The sequence below is a fragment of the Lathamus discolor genome, chromosome 6 (assembly GCF_037157495.1).
Source record: "Lathamus discolor isolate bLatDis1 chromosome 6, bLatDis1.hap1, whole genome shotgun sequence".
Classification (NCBI taxonomy): domain Eukaryota; kingdom Metazoa; phylum Chordata; class Aves; order Psittaciformes; family Psittacidae; genus Lathamus; species Lathamus discolor.
Genome location: NC_088889.1, coordinates 46,726,812 through 46,743,886, shown reverse-complemented (window position 1 = coordinate 46,743,886; position 17,075 = coordinate 46,726,812). Strand labels below are relative to the sequence as shown.

General features: G+C 35.6%; 1 protein-coding gene across 6 annotated transcripts in view; it reads right to left on the bottom strand.

Moving 5' to 3' along the window:
- Positions 1–818: 818 nt before the first annotated feature.
- The window catches only part of SPRED1 (sprouty related EVH1 domain containing 1), a 61,919-nt gene continuing 45,662 nt past the window's right edge, over positions 819–17,075 (bottom strand). For all 6 annotated transcript variants that reach the window (XM_065686600.1, XM_065686602.1, XM_065686601.1 and 3 more), the window contains 3 exons: positions 15,907–15,956; positions 7,340–7,498; positions 819–2,602 (listed from right to left, as the gene is read on the bottom strand). In XM_065686600.1, the coding sequence (XP_065542672.1) occupies positions 1,943–2,602; positions 7,340–7,498; positions 15,907–15,956 (869 nt within the window). In that variant the 3' untranslated portion in view covers positions 819–1,942. The remainder of the gene's footprint in view (positions 2,603–7,339; positions 7,499–15,906; positions 15,957–17,075) is intronic.

Sequence of the window (17,075 nt, the reverse complement as noted above, 5' to 3'; positions counted from 1 at the left end):
CTTGGACTTAATTCATCCAGTCAACTCTTAATACAAAACTAGAAGCTCCTCCGTAACTTCTACAGTTATCAATATATTTGTCGTCTTTTCAATGTGAAATAATACTTTGAGATGATCTATGTACACAAGGTGGTCAATTCAAGTTGTAATATAAATATAAATGTTTTCTTTTAAAAAGTATTTTTACAGACAGCTAATGTTATATACATTTGCTTATTTTACTCCTGGGCTACAAAGGAAAATTAAGGGCACCGATACATGCAGAAAGAAAAATCACATAAAATATACAGAAGAAATGCATAGGAAGTGAGAAAAAGTAAGTCATCTTTTAAAATCAATTCCTTTTTTTGTTTGTCTAATAACAAGGGTACACTGAAGACAGTAAGTCCTACTCCAGCCAGGATATCAATTAGGCGCCGTCGCTAATGAATTGTGACTGGTTGTAGTGTTTTACATATCTATAATGAGAAGTAAATGTTTCTTACTTCATGACAGAGCAAAGCATGTAATGGTTTAACAAATTCTCTATGGGTCAATCAGTTAATTCTTATCTGAAAGTTAACACTTAGTAAGTACAAAGCCATAACAAGTATCATACACAAGATACCACCACACAGACACATACATTCTCTCTCTCTCTCCCCAGTTCCCCATCCTCCCTCTGAATTTCCTCAGTTAAGAAATTCACTCCAATTTTGCCTGGGCTGTTAATTTATTTCTCAAGCTAAGACTTTTGTTGTTTTTGAACAAAACACACAGTACTTTTGTTCTTGCCCATTCAAATAAGAGAAAGTTGAAGTTCAAAATAATGAAAACGATTTCATTTTTGTTATTAATCTTTTGTTTTAATCATAGTACTTGATAAACAGCTGAACAAGATCCTAGTTTAACAGAAGGATAAACAAGAACACTGATGACAATTTGTTACAACTGCCTTAACGTACCTTTTGCTTAATGAACATGTGAATATGCAATAAAGTATTTTTGGAGGACACCCCAAAAGAAAACAACTTGCTGGTTGAGCAACAGAAACAACTTCCTTTTTGCTATTATGTTGAAATCAAAGTCATTTATATATAAAAATAAATGTTATGTTCTAACAAGAACATTTTAGACAATTACATCTGTGCTTAAGAAAAAAAATATTGGTCACTCAAGACTAGAATAATTAATATTTTAAAGGTTTTTAGATTATCAGAATGTATGGATACAACTCAACACAAACTGTAGCTGAAGGGAACCAGGACTGAAAATATCAATTTGTCCATCTGGAATAAAAATGCGACTAAATTAACTAATTAAATATTTAAAATACTACCATGGAATGTGACAGTAGATATGGTCCATACCTACTATATCAGAGGGAAGGGAAGTTTAACATGTAGTAATTCGTACCTTACACATTTAGTTAAATATAAACATTTGTTATTTATACATAAAGTTGCTTCCAAAAAACTATTAATAAGTGATTTAGTTGCACTTAAAATCAGTTTCATTTCTCATTTGCCGAGTATTAACTTTTCTTAAGCTTAAATCAACTGTCACTAGTGCACTTTTAGTTAAAATTTCCCCTCAGGTAAGTTTTAATCCTTTTAAAAGAGCCCCCTTACCTAAACCATGAATGTACAAAGTGGCAAAAGTTAATCCCTTTTAGTATAATCATAGTTTATATACTCATTTTATAGCCAATAATAAGAATAGGCTTTCCTTTGCAAAATCTCCTTCACAACTTGCAACAAATGCCACGCACTCAAAGGAAATAGTTAGGCGTGGCTAGCACTTGTAAAATGCCAAGGTCTGACAAGTCTTGTTGCTTCCTCCACATCAAGCATCTCTTACATGAAAGAAGATTCCCTTCAGCTTGCCAAAAAGCTTCCACAAATCCAAGTTAGATGCTTCCTGGAAACAAAGATTTTTCAGCTCTGTTTGGCACAAGACTGATTCATCCTGCAGCTTTATGCTTTCCTCCACAGCACCCACACACCTCACCGCAGTGATGGCATGCTCTCAAGGGGAGGTAGCAGCACATACATGGAGCAATGAACGAGAGTGCCACCAGTGCTAACCAGCGTAAGCAGAACTTGTCATCACTAGTGTCACATGAGCAAGGATCAGAAAAATCTCCTTCAGAGTCTGACATGCAGTGATAAAGCATGCTCTCTGCGCAAAGCATGCAACTAACTTGGTAGATACATCTTTTAATAGGATCTGGCGCATCTTGACATTTTCCTCTGCCATTATCTTCATGATTAAACCTCTCCTGGCAGTATATACAGCGGGAACGCTCACCATCCTCTTTTCTTCTTTTTGAGTTTTTAAATTTTGATGAGGAAGGCTGAGTTTTAAATACCACAGAACTCTTTGAGTCTTTCAGGGAATTCAACTTAGTTCCATCCCCACATGGGTATAAATAGTCAGATTTTTTACTGTCTGATTTAGAAAATGGTATATTTGAGTCTGCGTCATCCCTCTCCAGGTCGTTCTTCCACATGTCAGGATGCCTGTAGTCTGCATAACGACGTATCAAAATGTCACGAGGGTTTATCCTAACAATTTCATCTTCATCCTGAAAACTAACGTGTCTGATTGACTTCAGTGGCACCTGAAATGGCAAAGCAAGATAAGTTCACTATAATGTATCCCAAATTTATGTCCACCTACAATGTAAAATTTAGATCAGGAAACGAAAAGCCAGGATTTTTTTCCCTTGTTGCTTGAAGATAGAAATTTCAGCCTATTTTCTTACCAGTACAATTTATAGACTTCCCCACAATAATCATCCTTTTGCATGATATCAGGACCATGAGCTTTAGTATTCTTTCCTGACTTTTTAGTACCTCATAAATGCTTTGGACATTTTGGTATCCACATAAATCTTCATACTGTTCTTTGAAATATGCTCAAAATTCAGGTTTTAACATCTTACAGTGGCAACTAATTCCACAGATCAATTACACCTCACATGAAATTGCTGATTTCACACCACTTATTATCCACTGCTTTAGGATTTCACATTCCCCCATACATTCACTGAGTTACTTGTGTTATCTAGGAGAAGCTTTCCTTTATTCCTGCTCTAAGTTTTCAAACTTCCTCCACTTTTGCAATAGGAGTATTAAATACTGGTTACTTATTTTCAAAGCTGTATTCCAGATGAGGATTTTACCATATGATGAATAATATTCAGTGGCATGATCAATCAAAACTGATGGCTTAAAAATGCACCTCCCTTTAGCTTATATACAGTAGTTACATTCATTAGCTTAGGTCACTGGCATGCAAACACCCAAGTACTTTTAAAATTCTCAACTTAGAAACTGACCATAATTCAAATCCTTTTATCTCAAAAGGCAAGTAAAAGGGAATGCGCTAAACACATAGAAAAACGGCAGAGAGATAAGACAGAGTTCTTGTTTATTCTGCCTTACGATCAAAGGGCATGAAAAAGTTGTTGAAGGTGTCAAATTTGAATCATCTCAACTGAAATGCTGCAGACCTTAGATATTAAGACAGAGAACTGCCACTAAATGTTACTGAAATCACATTACAAGTGACTTTCAAGAAAAGGTACAAATAACGACAGGATAAACATTTAGGACATGCATGGAATGAGCTCGCAAAAATAGCAGATAGTGAGCAAAACAGAAGTCTCAGTAAGCCCCTGTGTTCCTGCCTCATAGACAGGCAGGTATTTTCCTACACTGTGGCGCTATTATGATCAGATCCAGAATATAAGAAAGCTTCAAGTCAAATTCCACCTTTTTCTCCTGTCAAGTGCACAGCCAACCATCTCACAGTAAAAACTGCAAAACACCCACTCCTTAACCCATTAGCCTTACAAAGTCTTCCAGAGTCATGAATTATTTGAGAATGCATCTTTGGCATCAGTATTGTTACTTTGAGAACATTTACCTTATTAGTACTGATTAAATTAATGAGAATTAATATGTCACTACTCCATTGTCTAGGACAACAGTAGAACTGCATGTTCCTAATCTGTGGTGTGTAGCAACAAACAAGTTAACACACTACTGTCTCACTTTGCACATGTCTGTGCTCCTACTACACTGAAGTCTGCAGGCCCCTGGTTTTGGGGTAGAAGGCAGAGCAGGAAAGAGGGAAGACAGCTGGGAAAGAGGAAGGAATAGCTTCTTAAAATATGTCAGCTTCTGATTACATAAGAATACCTGTAGCCTGCTCTAACCATCACTTCCCTGCTTAATAATCCTCATGTGGTAAGTGCAGAACTGTAATTAGAGCTGCTTTGCCCTAGTAGTTTCAACTGGAGTATGCTAACACGAATAATACTTTTTCTTGGCTCCAAGCCATGTAGCTGGACTTCCACAGGGTCTCAAGAACACAGGATGAAGAAAGGTTATATCCTATTCAGCTAACATCAGTGCTCTTCCATACTTCCACAGGCTCCCATGGAAGCAGTTAGGCCTCCCCTTTGCTTATAAAAGCAGAGTGTTTCTCACTTCTGTATTCAAACATGAGAAAGAGCCTATCGTTTTATCATCAATAACTAGCTATGGCTAACTGGCTTTTCTGAACAGTTAACAGCATAAATTTAAGGGAAAAAGCATCCAAAATGACATTACAATTCTGTTTATTCCAGGCATAAAGGATCCTACTCAACTGTACACGCAGAATATTAGGCATGCATTTAAATGCATTAAATAAAATCCATTGTTTAAAAGTAAAAAAAAAAAAAAAAAAAAAAAAAGAACCAACCCAAAACCTCAAACCAAAAAAACCCACCCTCATCCTCCCATTCCCCAGACAGCTAACAGCCATTAAAGATCACTACAAATACTAACAACTGTAAAACGTGACCTCTCCCCAGTCTTTGAAGGCTTTTTATTTGTTTGAGCAGAACACACCACATACACAGAACTCATTTCTTTTTCTCAAGCCCCCAGCCAAACACCTACTAAAATGCTTAAGGTCTGATATGCTACAAACAAGGCAGCATTATGTTCTTCATGCAACTGATATTAGAAAACCATTTTTTAAGACAGCAAGTGGGAAACACTGGAAACAAGTAAGTAGGAGAAATGTTGGAAAAGCTTTATAAATAAAGTGCTTACACACTGGGTGTTTAATGGGATCTATATGAAAGCATGAGCTACATGAAACCTTCAGAACACTACAGAATCCAGATTCAGTTAGGTACAAATACCAACACACTTCAACACAAATAATGCACATTGTCCTCTAGGCATTCAAAACTGTAACTCAGTGCAAGTGCCATCTCTGTATAACAGCTGAATCAGGAAGGAAGGAAGAATATGACAGCAAACTGAAATCCCATAGAGAATCTCATTATGAACAAGACTAACCAACTGGAAATTAGGCAGAAAATTTTTGTTGACATAAGTGAACTCACTGGTATTACACCTTACTTGAACAGGTGGCACCTTTAAGTAAGACACAGACGCTTGCTTGGTACTGTAGCCTTCACTGCCTCCCCTCAAACAGATATACCTGAATTTGCCCAGCTTGCAACTCCACAACATGAGGACACCAGCAACTAAATATATCATCACAAAGTACTACATATAAGTCAAAGGGACATCAATGTATCAGAAGCTGAAGAGTGGAGGGACTTCAGTATTTTTTAGTAACAGCCAAAGGATTACAGGTAAAGATCTGAACTGTCATTAATGACTTCTTTAATACGGGCTTTTCAACTTACTAGCACAGCCAAACTTAATTTATACAAACTGAAACAAACCAGATATTTGCCTCCAGATCTGCTGTGCCACATGGTCACATGCATGGCATTCAGCAGAGACAATGTGAGATTTTGCTGACTTGCCTATGTTCTAAATGTGCGCACCATAGAACCATGCAGAAAGCATGGGGTGTCAGATGCAGATGGTGCTATAAGAAAAATAATTTAACATCTACTTAAATTTCTATGGCATCTCCCATAACTTCAGTTGACAGGAAATGAACTGTCATTTCAAGGAAATTCCTATTTAATTTTTATCAGACAGACAGTACCTAGAATACCATAGCTTAAATTATAATTTTCTCAGTAGCCAGTTCTGTATGTGTTCTTAGAACATACAAGCATTTTAAGACCACCACTTTCATTTACGATGAAGACTAACATGCATATATCACTGGTTGCTGTAGCTGTTACGTGTTAGCTGTAATAACCTGACCACCCATCTATTCTACTCTATGATATTTGAAGGTAAAGGGGAAGAGGAAAAGTATATATATCTCCTGATGCACAGAACAAACAAAAATATGAGGTGACTCACACAAGAAGATAATTGGAATAGATCAATGATTAAAAATCGTTAAGTTCATAATTTCAAGTTCCTTAGTTCTTGCTTCTTCTGCTCAATGAAGCAGTTAGAAAACAGCTGATACAAGACTTTCATACAGTCCTTTCTTTCTCTGCAATAACGACCAACGGTATTAAAAAGCTGTATTTCAAGTTGCATCTTTTTCTGTACAAGTGTTCACAACTACTTGAGCTTGTGTTCTGCTTTGACTTCTGTTAAGCTTATTCTGAAAAGCTTCCCATGTGTTTGCTTCTAGGTGTAAGACCCTCAAAGTAATTATTATTCAACTCACTATTAAGTCGATTTTTATAGCCTTTAAAGCCTTTACAGTCAGTTATTTGAGGCTTAGAAAAAAGCAAAACCTATACTGTTAAAGGAAAAGTTGTAACATTGTCTTTCTAATCTTTTAAAAACATTTAAAAAATGTCTGTATAATCAGCCTTCCTCATGTTAGTGGGTTGTTTTCTGTTTCAAGAACCTGTTTACCAATAACTTAATACTTTTTGTGCATAACAGATAAACCGTTTTCCTTTCTGTACCAAAATAGAATATTTTAGTTCAAATGGGCAGTTAGAAAGTATAAAACGTTTCAATAAAAATATTTAGCAAAAGCACCCCACCCACAGTGTAATGCATCCAAGATATCTTTTAAAGATACCTTTCAATATTTCTAATAGGAAAAAAAATTGTATACATGCAACTGAGATCAAGCTTATGCCCAACCAATGTTTTCTGAAAAATTTCAACAGCTTTTTGAGGCTGCAGATTCTGAGTCTGTAATACAGAAATATGACTTCAGAGAAAGTGAAAGATTTACTCATGCTGTCTGCTGCACTACAAGCACAGGTAAATACCTTCACAAAGCTTTACCTCTGCCATAACAACACTAGTTATTTCAGCTGCAAAGCTTATATTGATCAAGAAGTTGAGGGTATAATATTACATACAGGGACTTAGAATGAAAGTGCAGAAATTACACACTCTGGTGTTAATGCAACAAGCAAAGTAAGAACTGCTTCTTTTATCAGTAGTCTTACCTGGTTAGGTTGGCTAGGAAAACAGGCTCTCCTGGTGTTGAAATCCTCAAATGCTGAAGGCCTTATATTTGCACTATTGTAAGGTTCACTGGTTACTACAGTTTCGTGTTGGAAAAGGTGATCTTTCATTAATGAGCTTGATGTATTTTCTTGAGTAGTCTAGAATACATAAGAACACCCTTGAAATGATTTTGCATTTACACAAAAACCACACAAAACCCACAACGTTCATGCATGAACGCATTAATACTCTACATAATGTGCTGGAGGCATCTATAAACACAAATATTTTTAAATACACATATTTGAAGTACTTATAAGTAGGCAAGTATTTTCTTTACTATGAGTCAGGCTTGGAAAATAGGAGTTCCTTTTCTGGAGAGCATACACATCTCAGGCATTAAAGATCCATGCCTTTAACTCAGTTACCAAATGAGACTAAAGAAGTTTAAGGAAGGAGAGATAAGCCCAGTCTCTGTGATTATGCTTTCTCTAACTACCCATGAGGCTGCCAGTATTTACATATATACACCTGGAGGGAAAAATTTGAGGCAAATAAGGCAAAAGCTAGTCAGAACTTTTAATAAATTGAAACTAAGATCAGCTGAAAGGAAGAAAGTCAGTTTCAACATAAAGTGGCTCAATTAAAGTATCTAATTACAGCAAGTGTGTATTAAACAAGTAATGACTGTCTTTTTGAAATTAAGGTTCTATCAGGCAATCTGATACAAAAATGAGACCATGTGGCAACATATAATGAGATATCTGCAGGATGTGTGCCACTGAGAATAAGTAAGAGGAAGTATGTTTGGGTGGAATATTGGCTTGTGACATGATCCAATTTCTGAAAAGAATAGAAAAAACAAACAGTTCTAATTTTTTAAGCTTAACTGGCTGGGATATACTCAGGGTACAATAGAACATATTGATAAAAATCCCACTGAGCTGCCAAAAAATGTACTGTTCAATGTTTTATTTGCATTGAGAGATGCTGTAAAGTTAACTGGCTACTATTATCTGATATCACTGAGAAAAGTCTGGCATCATACAACTTCCAGCAACAAGAATGTTACGTTTCAGCTTTAATGTAAGTATTTATATATATATTAAGGAATAATTAAGGGGAACCAATAAAAACCCTCCAGAAAACTACCGAGGCAGAGGCAAACCTGAAGGTTTGGCAGGTTAAGTACTAATAAGCACACTTAGTTAGGTACACTGAACCATTAGTTTTCATTTATCAAAATACTTAAGGAACTTACTCTGGTATTACATTAGCACCTCGCTAGACAAAGTGCAAGTAGCTGTTCTGTAGCTGATCTTTGAGAAAGAAAATCATCACCTCACTAAGAATTTATATATTGCTCAAAAGCACTCTGAGAGGAAAAACATTATAATTAGTAATTAATAATGAGCTTTAATACTAGAGAGCATACACCCCATGAAAGACAAGGGCTCAGTCAGGTTAAAATTCCACTGAAAAATTGTGAAGACAGGCAAAACGCCAGGAAGAAGTACTTTTTGCAGATCCTTGAGCATGACACCACCACTAAGCAATCAGCCCTGCTGTTGTCAAGATTAAATTTTTCTGGTCAAACTGCTGGAAAAGGAGTACAAAAGAAACATTGAAATGACTGGCAAGAGTTATGATTTTATGGACGTGTACGTATTTTAAGAGTAAAACCATCAAATATTAGTGCAGTATCAAACATATGCCTAGCAGGAGGTACTCCTGTAGGTACATTGCCCAATGACATAAAAAGCTTCCAAAACGCTGGTTTAAACCACAGGAGAACTGCATTCAGAATGAAGAAGAAATGCCTACAACTGTTTTGGGTTTGAGCAATGTTATGAATGCTTACAACAAGCAGAAACTATTTAAACTAGGAACACACTTAACAGCTAGAAGCCATTTTACAGAAACCACAGTGATAAGCACTACCTAACCCCCTTACCTCCCCCCAGCTATTATCAGAGTGGTCTAGGGAGAAGGGTAAGAGCTGCAAAAACAACTCCTCCTTCTTTCCCAGGGAAAAAAACCTACATACTCTCTACAAGCATTTTATCCCTGGGTGAGATTTGCAACAGCCTGCATTATTTCCTGTTCCTGCAGGTGATTCGTGCCTTTTTTTTCTTCAGAAATAAACTACCTACACTATAGAGCAAAAAGGACACATGCACATACTCACAGACACATGCACACACTCCCCTTGGCAGTTCAGGAAAGCTCCATCTACTAAAGGATATGGGCACTGATCACCTATTACAGTGCTAACTGGCAGTGCCATACACTGATGTATGAAATACAAACCTTAATCCTAAAGCAAGCCCTTGTGCCCTATACACAGCAAATATGAAGGAATGCTTTTATAAAATTCAAACACAGACACCACAGTTCAAACTAATTGACTTCAAGGACAAATTTGGGGGTGGAAGGAGACAGAGAAAGGCATCTGACCTTTGTAAGGCAGGAAATCATGAGACAGTTGTTCAGAAAGCACAACACTCAGCCTACCAATCTGCACATTACAGGTAAGCGGACACAGCCTAACTTCTGGTATTTATGAAAAATCAAAAGCCATCAGGTCACTTATGGTCTTATTCAGCCTGTAAATACTCTGCAGAACCTCAGAAATGCCAGACCAATTTCCTGAACTCTGTATTTTTAACTAAACTGGTAGTTTAGATATAGCCAAACCATGTTTATTAGTATCAAAAAGGCTTTCTTTGCATGTCACTTCCTGCTCCAATTAGATGTTCTATGACAAAGTCATAAACACCTGAAAACCCACATTTATAATGGAAACACCAACAGCCTGTAGGAAGAGGCCCTTAAAACAAAAATGCTATTGTATTAGAAATGCATTAAAGTAAAAAGCAAACATGTAAAGTTTTCCACAAGAACTAAGCTTGGTATATTAAGTATACAGAACATTACACACAAACACGAATGCACACATTCCCCTTTTCTACTGTCCAAAGCAATTACACCGCCCACATTCAATATCCTTTAACCACAGCCTGCAAAGTACAGTACTGGCATAGGTTATTCAGTATCATCTGTAGAGTAACCTACGCCAGTTTTTAATGCACAACGGAAATCTGGTTTGCTCCCAGCTGCTGGTATAATAATTACAGTCCTATGGTTGCTAAGAGATACTCTGAATTTTTTTCCAAGACTACTAAAACATTTCTGTGCGCGCAGGCAGAAGGATGCTGGGTAAAGCAATAAAATGACTCCAGCTGTAGCTCTCCAGCAGAATTCAAAGCCAGATGACAGCTGTAGAGAAAATGAAAACCAGACTGAGCTTCTCTTCTTCTTCAAATTTTCTCTTCTTACTTCTCCCAGTTTGCCAAAGTCTGGGAGAGAATTCAAGATTGTTCTGCAAACATTGTTAAAAATGTTCTGCTCTAAGTAAGTTTAATGATTACACAGAAGGATGGATAAGAGACCACATTTCCGTTGCTTCCCAGTTCTTGTATTTACTTCCCATGAGGCCTGAAAATCTGCTGTTTAATGCTAACCAACACAAGAAGCATTTAAATGTGTTTTTTCTTTTTGTTTTTAATTGTGAATAAATGATAATTATTTCAAAAACATTAGAATAACTTCTGCTTTAGCCATTTCTAAGAGTGATGGAGCAACTATTTTCATATTTGGCAAAGAAGCTATTATAATCAGGTATTTAGGTCTGACACAGACTGACATGTTACTTAAATTACTCTGAAAGTTTTGTACAGTTTCAAGTAAAAAAATAATGCATTTGAAACACCTTTTTCTTTCAGGTCTGTTCTACCTGAATTATATATACAGCATACTGGAGGTTTTTAGGGATTCCAAGGAAGGAACTAGTAAACCAAAGCGTAACTTAGTAACTTGTAAATGGGCTGTTAGGGATACTGGGGGGGGGGGGGGGGGCAGGGGGAAGACCTCTTAGTTTTGAATGCGACTATACAAAAAAGCTTAATAAACCCAAATAATTTTGGCACAGTGTATTAGATTTATTTTAAATTGATAATATAAACCAGTATTATTTCCAGTTCTAGGAACTACACTTAGCCAATTTATTCAGTACACTAAATATTGCTAATCTTTAGTCATTTATCATGTATTTTCTTCTCCATAAAAGCAATACAGTATTAAAAGTAAACAATTACATATTTTCTTCCAAGACATAGCATCAAGTCATTATTGTAAAATAAAACTTCTGCAAACCTTTTGTTAAAGACAAAATAAACTGAATGGCTACTAAATATTGCATTTACAAAGAGGTCACTAAACAGAGTGTTTACAGAGAGGCATGTGAACCATTTATGTCCTCCCTGCCTGCACCAAACTGCTTAAGACACATGTAAGTTGCGGGCCTTTCCCCCTTCATATTGACAAAAAACCCAATGCACCAATATCTGCACGAACAAGCCAAACTCTTTCTGTGCTTGTAACTTATCAGCCTGAAGTTTTCTTCTGCCAGTAGTAAGAAACTCGAGAGCATAAGCACTTCATTTCTTATTACTTCAGAACTGTTAAAATGTATTGCTAGCCTGTAAACAACACCAGGATGGCTGAACCAACAAAACCTTAAAGAAATTGACTCAACTGCTCCATTTTTCAGTTCTCAAAAGCAAGACTTACTCATTTCAGTATCCAAAACCACATAAAAATACTTCTAGATGTGCAAGCTCTAGATTTCATTTAATTAGATATAATTCTAAGAAAATAAAGTTTGATTTTTACTTCCACACACCCCCCCCCCCCCCCCCCCCAGTTAAGCTAGATGGGATTTAGAGCAAGAAGTTTATATTTGGTAGAGGAAAAGAATCTGCGCCAATCCTTGAACAAACAAGCAAACTGACTTAAACAATCTGCTTCTCTGCTGCATTCAAAATGCCTGTTTTTATACCAAAAAATCCAAACCTCCTACAAAAACAAATTCCCAGTGTGTACTTCCATATAAGTATATATACATTCCCAGGATCCATTTACAAACATTGCAGGAAGTCAGCTAACTCTGCATTAGCTCATTTGTATATTTCTATTTGAAATTAATCTAGTAAGACTAAGCTTTATTTAATGATTTAAACAATTTGCATATAATATGTTCACTAAATAACTAATAGCAATTATAACAATTTTAGCAACCTTTACAAGGAAGTCTGAACACCCTCAAGTGATGGAATTTTTTAATACTAAGATTTTAATATTACTTGCAAACAGAAGAGCAATCTAAAGCAGCTACGGCTTCTTCACATTATAAGTTTCATCTTCTGTAGGAATGCTTTCTCTGTGAGGTTTTATTTAAAAAATGTAATAAAAAAAAATAAATCTAGTGACCCAAGATACAAGATAGTGAGCAAAATGCTAGTCTAGAAAGCACAGGAGCTCAGTTTTTGAATTTGCATTTAAGAGTTGCACATGCAAGTTTTGGACAACCCCTATTTCTGCCCACTACATCCACAAAATGTGATAATACTTATTACTAGTAGGCATTGAGGTTTTACAGCAGTGCCACTGACTAGATCAGAAGGCTGTGTGTTTTGATCTTATTTGTATAATTTTGTTTGCTTTCTATAGCACCAAATATAACCAGCCAGTAAAAAAAATTATGAAGCATGTTTTGCTTTCACTAATCATTTTCATTCTTAAAAACACAGTTAATGAAATGTACGTATCGATTACATGCTATATTCATACTTGCATACACATATTCAAATATGCACTAAATACGGGATTCCAGCTGTGTAAGATGACTGCAACAGCATAGGCAAAACACCTTTACAGCAGATGATGTAACTGACAAAGACCTATTAATATTTTCAAATGTATGCTGATGACATCCTGGGGACTTTACTTACTATACTAACAAAGAAAAACATGAAACCAAAGAATACCAATACACACGATAGCTATTACAGAGTACAGACAAAAATATAAGTGCATTAACAAATATGCTATAAAAACTAAGTGTGAAATAGACCTTTCCTCTGATATTCTGCTATCTTAGAAGCAACTTACAACTACTTAGTATTTTTAGTTAACTGGAAGAGCTCCACTGCTTGATCTGCTGTATTTCATTCCTTAGAGGTTACAAATTACAATTCTGGACGAATGCTCTGATGAAGCAACAAATATCCCACTGCCCTCAGATCCAAGTGCCAACCTGCTCTTTAACATTCTACCCACACTCTAAAATGCCCTTGCATAGATACAGTCTAAAACTTACACAAACATACTATTAGAGATTTGGGAAAACAGTTTACAAAACAGGAAAAAAAAAAACCCAAACAGGAAAAAAAAAATAATTCTTAGCTCTTTCAAACTATAGTGGAATGGGAAGAAGGGGGGACAAATCAACATGACTCTTTAAATATATAATGCATTATCTTTAAATGAAATGGTCTTATTAGTCCTTCAACTTAAAAAACCCTGGTGGATTGAGTGCCACTTACAACATTATCAGTCTTGGAAGGGGAAAGAAATAAACCATTTGGAGGACAATGTACACTATTCGGTATTTCCAAGATATTCTTGATGACTAGACCTGTGCCTGTAACTAAAATGCTGTAGCATTTCTACACTGACATTCATAACCCTGCAATTACAGCTTTGTTATTGATACATGCACCTCATTTAGATGAAACATAGTTAAACCAGGTGGGTTCAGCCTTCCCTGCATTTCTGGCCCCACTCTCCCTTCTGGTACTGCTGCAGATAGGCAATTCTAGCATCATTTATTTTACTTTGGTATGCAGTAATGCGGTAAGAGAGATTGGCCAGCTTTTTTTGCCCATAGAAAACAGGTAGTTCTTGCTATCTATCCACAGCATGAATCTACAATTAAGTAATATGTGATGGGTGGTGAAGAAATGGAATATAACTGATAATTCTACCAGCAGTTTATACCTAACAGATTATTTGTACCTGTAAATTATATATAGAGAAAGCTTTTTTCTAAAAAATGTACGTATTATTTTAAACTTATATGAAGTAAACCTACATAATCTATTTAAGTATCTAAATACATTTACATCTAAGTGAACACACTTTTTTCCAAGTTCCCAACAAGAAACTTTGTAAATATAAAGAATCACAGACATTTGTTTCAATTTTGGCATCCTTATATAGAAATGTAACAACTAGGCAGCATAATCAAGAGGTAATTAGTCTCCTCTAATCTCATTAGGCCTGTAGAAACTGCTCAATTATTAATCCTTGCAATAAAATGTGTTTAAACAAGTCTTAAAAGCTGATTAAGCATTAACTTTGGCACACATTTCCTCCACCCTGTCAAAATCTCACTCCTATTTTATATCCAAAATACCCAATATTTATAGCAATTTTACTTTAAAGTGCCTTAAAATAAAGCACTGCAAATAAAGAACAACAGGTGGTTGCACAGCCAACACTTACACAGATACATTTCTCCTACCATAAAATGGAAAGAAAACAGGAGACTCTCCTGCATTGCCACTGCATTGCAGTATCCTTTCTAAATACTTGACTCTCAGTCTCCTACCATAATTCGATTCTTACCCATTTTTCAAAGCAGGCTGTTAATTTTCATGGGTTTGTGTTGCAAAGGTTCTACACTGCATCTATCTACAATGATAAAGAAATTAATTTTGCATAAATGACAAAACTCCTTCCCTCAAGAAACTAATTAGGAATACTATCAGTTTTCTGAACAGTCACTAAGACGCCTGAGTCAACTTGTTTCTAAATCAGTTCCATTTTAAATTTCTGCACTCTGAAAATTGAATATATGTGTGAATAAAGCCAAGACTTTCCCTGAAACTGTAAATAGGAAAGAAGAGATGATATGCACACATAGACACAAGTACATTTTTATTCAGTTATATCTATTTAATGTATATATGTATCCATAATATCCATTTATACCAACTTTTTAAGTACATGGATTCTTGGATATTACCAGGTAGTGCTACACAAGTGTTACAGTACTTGTATTTGTGTAAAGCATTACAAATCTGAAGCATAGTAGAAGATAAGTTTTTACATTTTATGCTATTATGACCTATATTGAATGGTGTAAATTAGGATCAAGAAAAATGTGAAACTCAGCAAATGACTGCTTTATCTTCAGTGTGTTTTTAAAAATTAGCTGAACTTCCACCCTTGTTTGGACTAGGTTCTTTTTAACTGTTAAGTCAGCATCTTTTCAACTCTAACTATATAGAGAAGTGTCTATCACTGCAGAGTGATATGTGGGAAAAAATAGGATGTGCACACAAAAGAAGAAAACTCCTGACCCTTTTATTCTTATTTTCCCAGAATAATATTTCATCTTCCCATGAATTAGAAGAGGACACCTAACCTCTTCAGAGGTTGTAAAAGCAGACATTGTAAACATAAAATTCAGGATGGTTAATCATCCTATTGACCAAGTACTTGTCAATAGACAATATTGTAAGCCTTCTACATAACTGTTCTGGAACTTATTTCATTAAACTGAATTTTGGCACTCCTCTTATTTTGCTTATTCTAATGAAAACAATTGTTCAATTAATTAAAAGAACTGCACAATCAATTTAAAAATTTAAATGCTCACCTGAAAGCAGTCTTCTGCCACTTCAACATCATTTTGGGAGGGTGGATAACCTACAGAAAAAGTAAAAAGACAAGGTTATTTTCTTTTTATTTACAGTTTACTGCTTCCAGTAGTCCACACAATCCTTCAATATTTGGCTATGGTGATATAAATATGCTGGCTTTTTTAACCAGTAGATCACTATATTTCAAGTTTCTTTTAGTAAGTACCATTCACTTACACATTCTGCATTTTAAACACTGAGCACTCTTAGCCACACTCCTCGGCCTTGTTGACACCTTTCTTGTAAAAGCATTTTCAAAGTGTCATCAGAAGTCAGAAGCAAGGGAATATATTCTTGCTAATATAACAATTTGAAAATTAGAGGCAGATACTTTTGGTTGGTATGGATGCACACTGTGGTGTACTTTGATATAAGTCAGCAGAAATTGGAACTGTGAGACCCTAAGTGAAGAAACGATTCATATGTTCTCCAGTTATTTCTCTTGCAAGGACATAGATGATACAGGCACAATTCAAAAGAAGTCATTGTAGTATGTCAAAAAGGATTTCCCTTCAGAAATGTTTCTCCCTTTGCTAGTATGATAACACACATTGAATACCTAAGTTTACAGTACATCAATAGCTCAGAATATTTTGTTTAAATTTCTCCCTTTAAGTTACTTTCACAAGCTTGAAAGAGATGTTATTTCTGTTCAGTAAACAGCTGTTCTCTTCCATCCTTGCCTCTCCCCATGCAGGAGAGCATTTATCATATTTTCAGTTAAAAATCTAAGCTTGATGATGTTCTTCAGTTTGCTCACTAGTTTTCAGTTAGCCATATTACTATTAAATTCTTCTACTGTCCCATCTAAACCTCTTCTCAGAACTACTCTGTCAGCTGTTAGTAAACAAATAAAACTAGTAAATAAAACACGTGCAGATAAAAAGAGAACTCAAGGAGTCTCAACAGTTTATCCTCTAAGAACATAGAGGCTGTTACAAGCTTCTAGAAAGATCCAAGTAAGGCAAGTAACACTCTAGCTTCCCCCATTTCTTCACCACTAAAAAAACAGAGGCAATGCTTTATTATGAATGGATATTTTGAGAAAGTACCTCATTAGCGTCTGTGATACAGTTTAAGACACTTAGATCAATGACACTTTAGAAATGCCGGAAGTACTATTAAA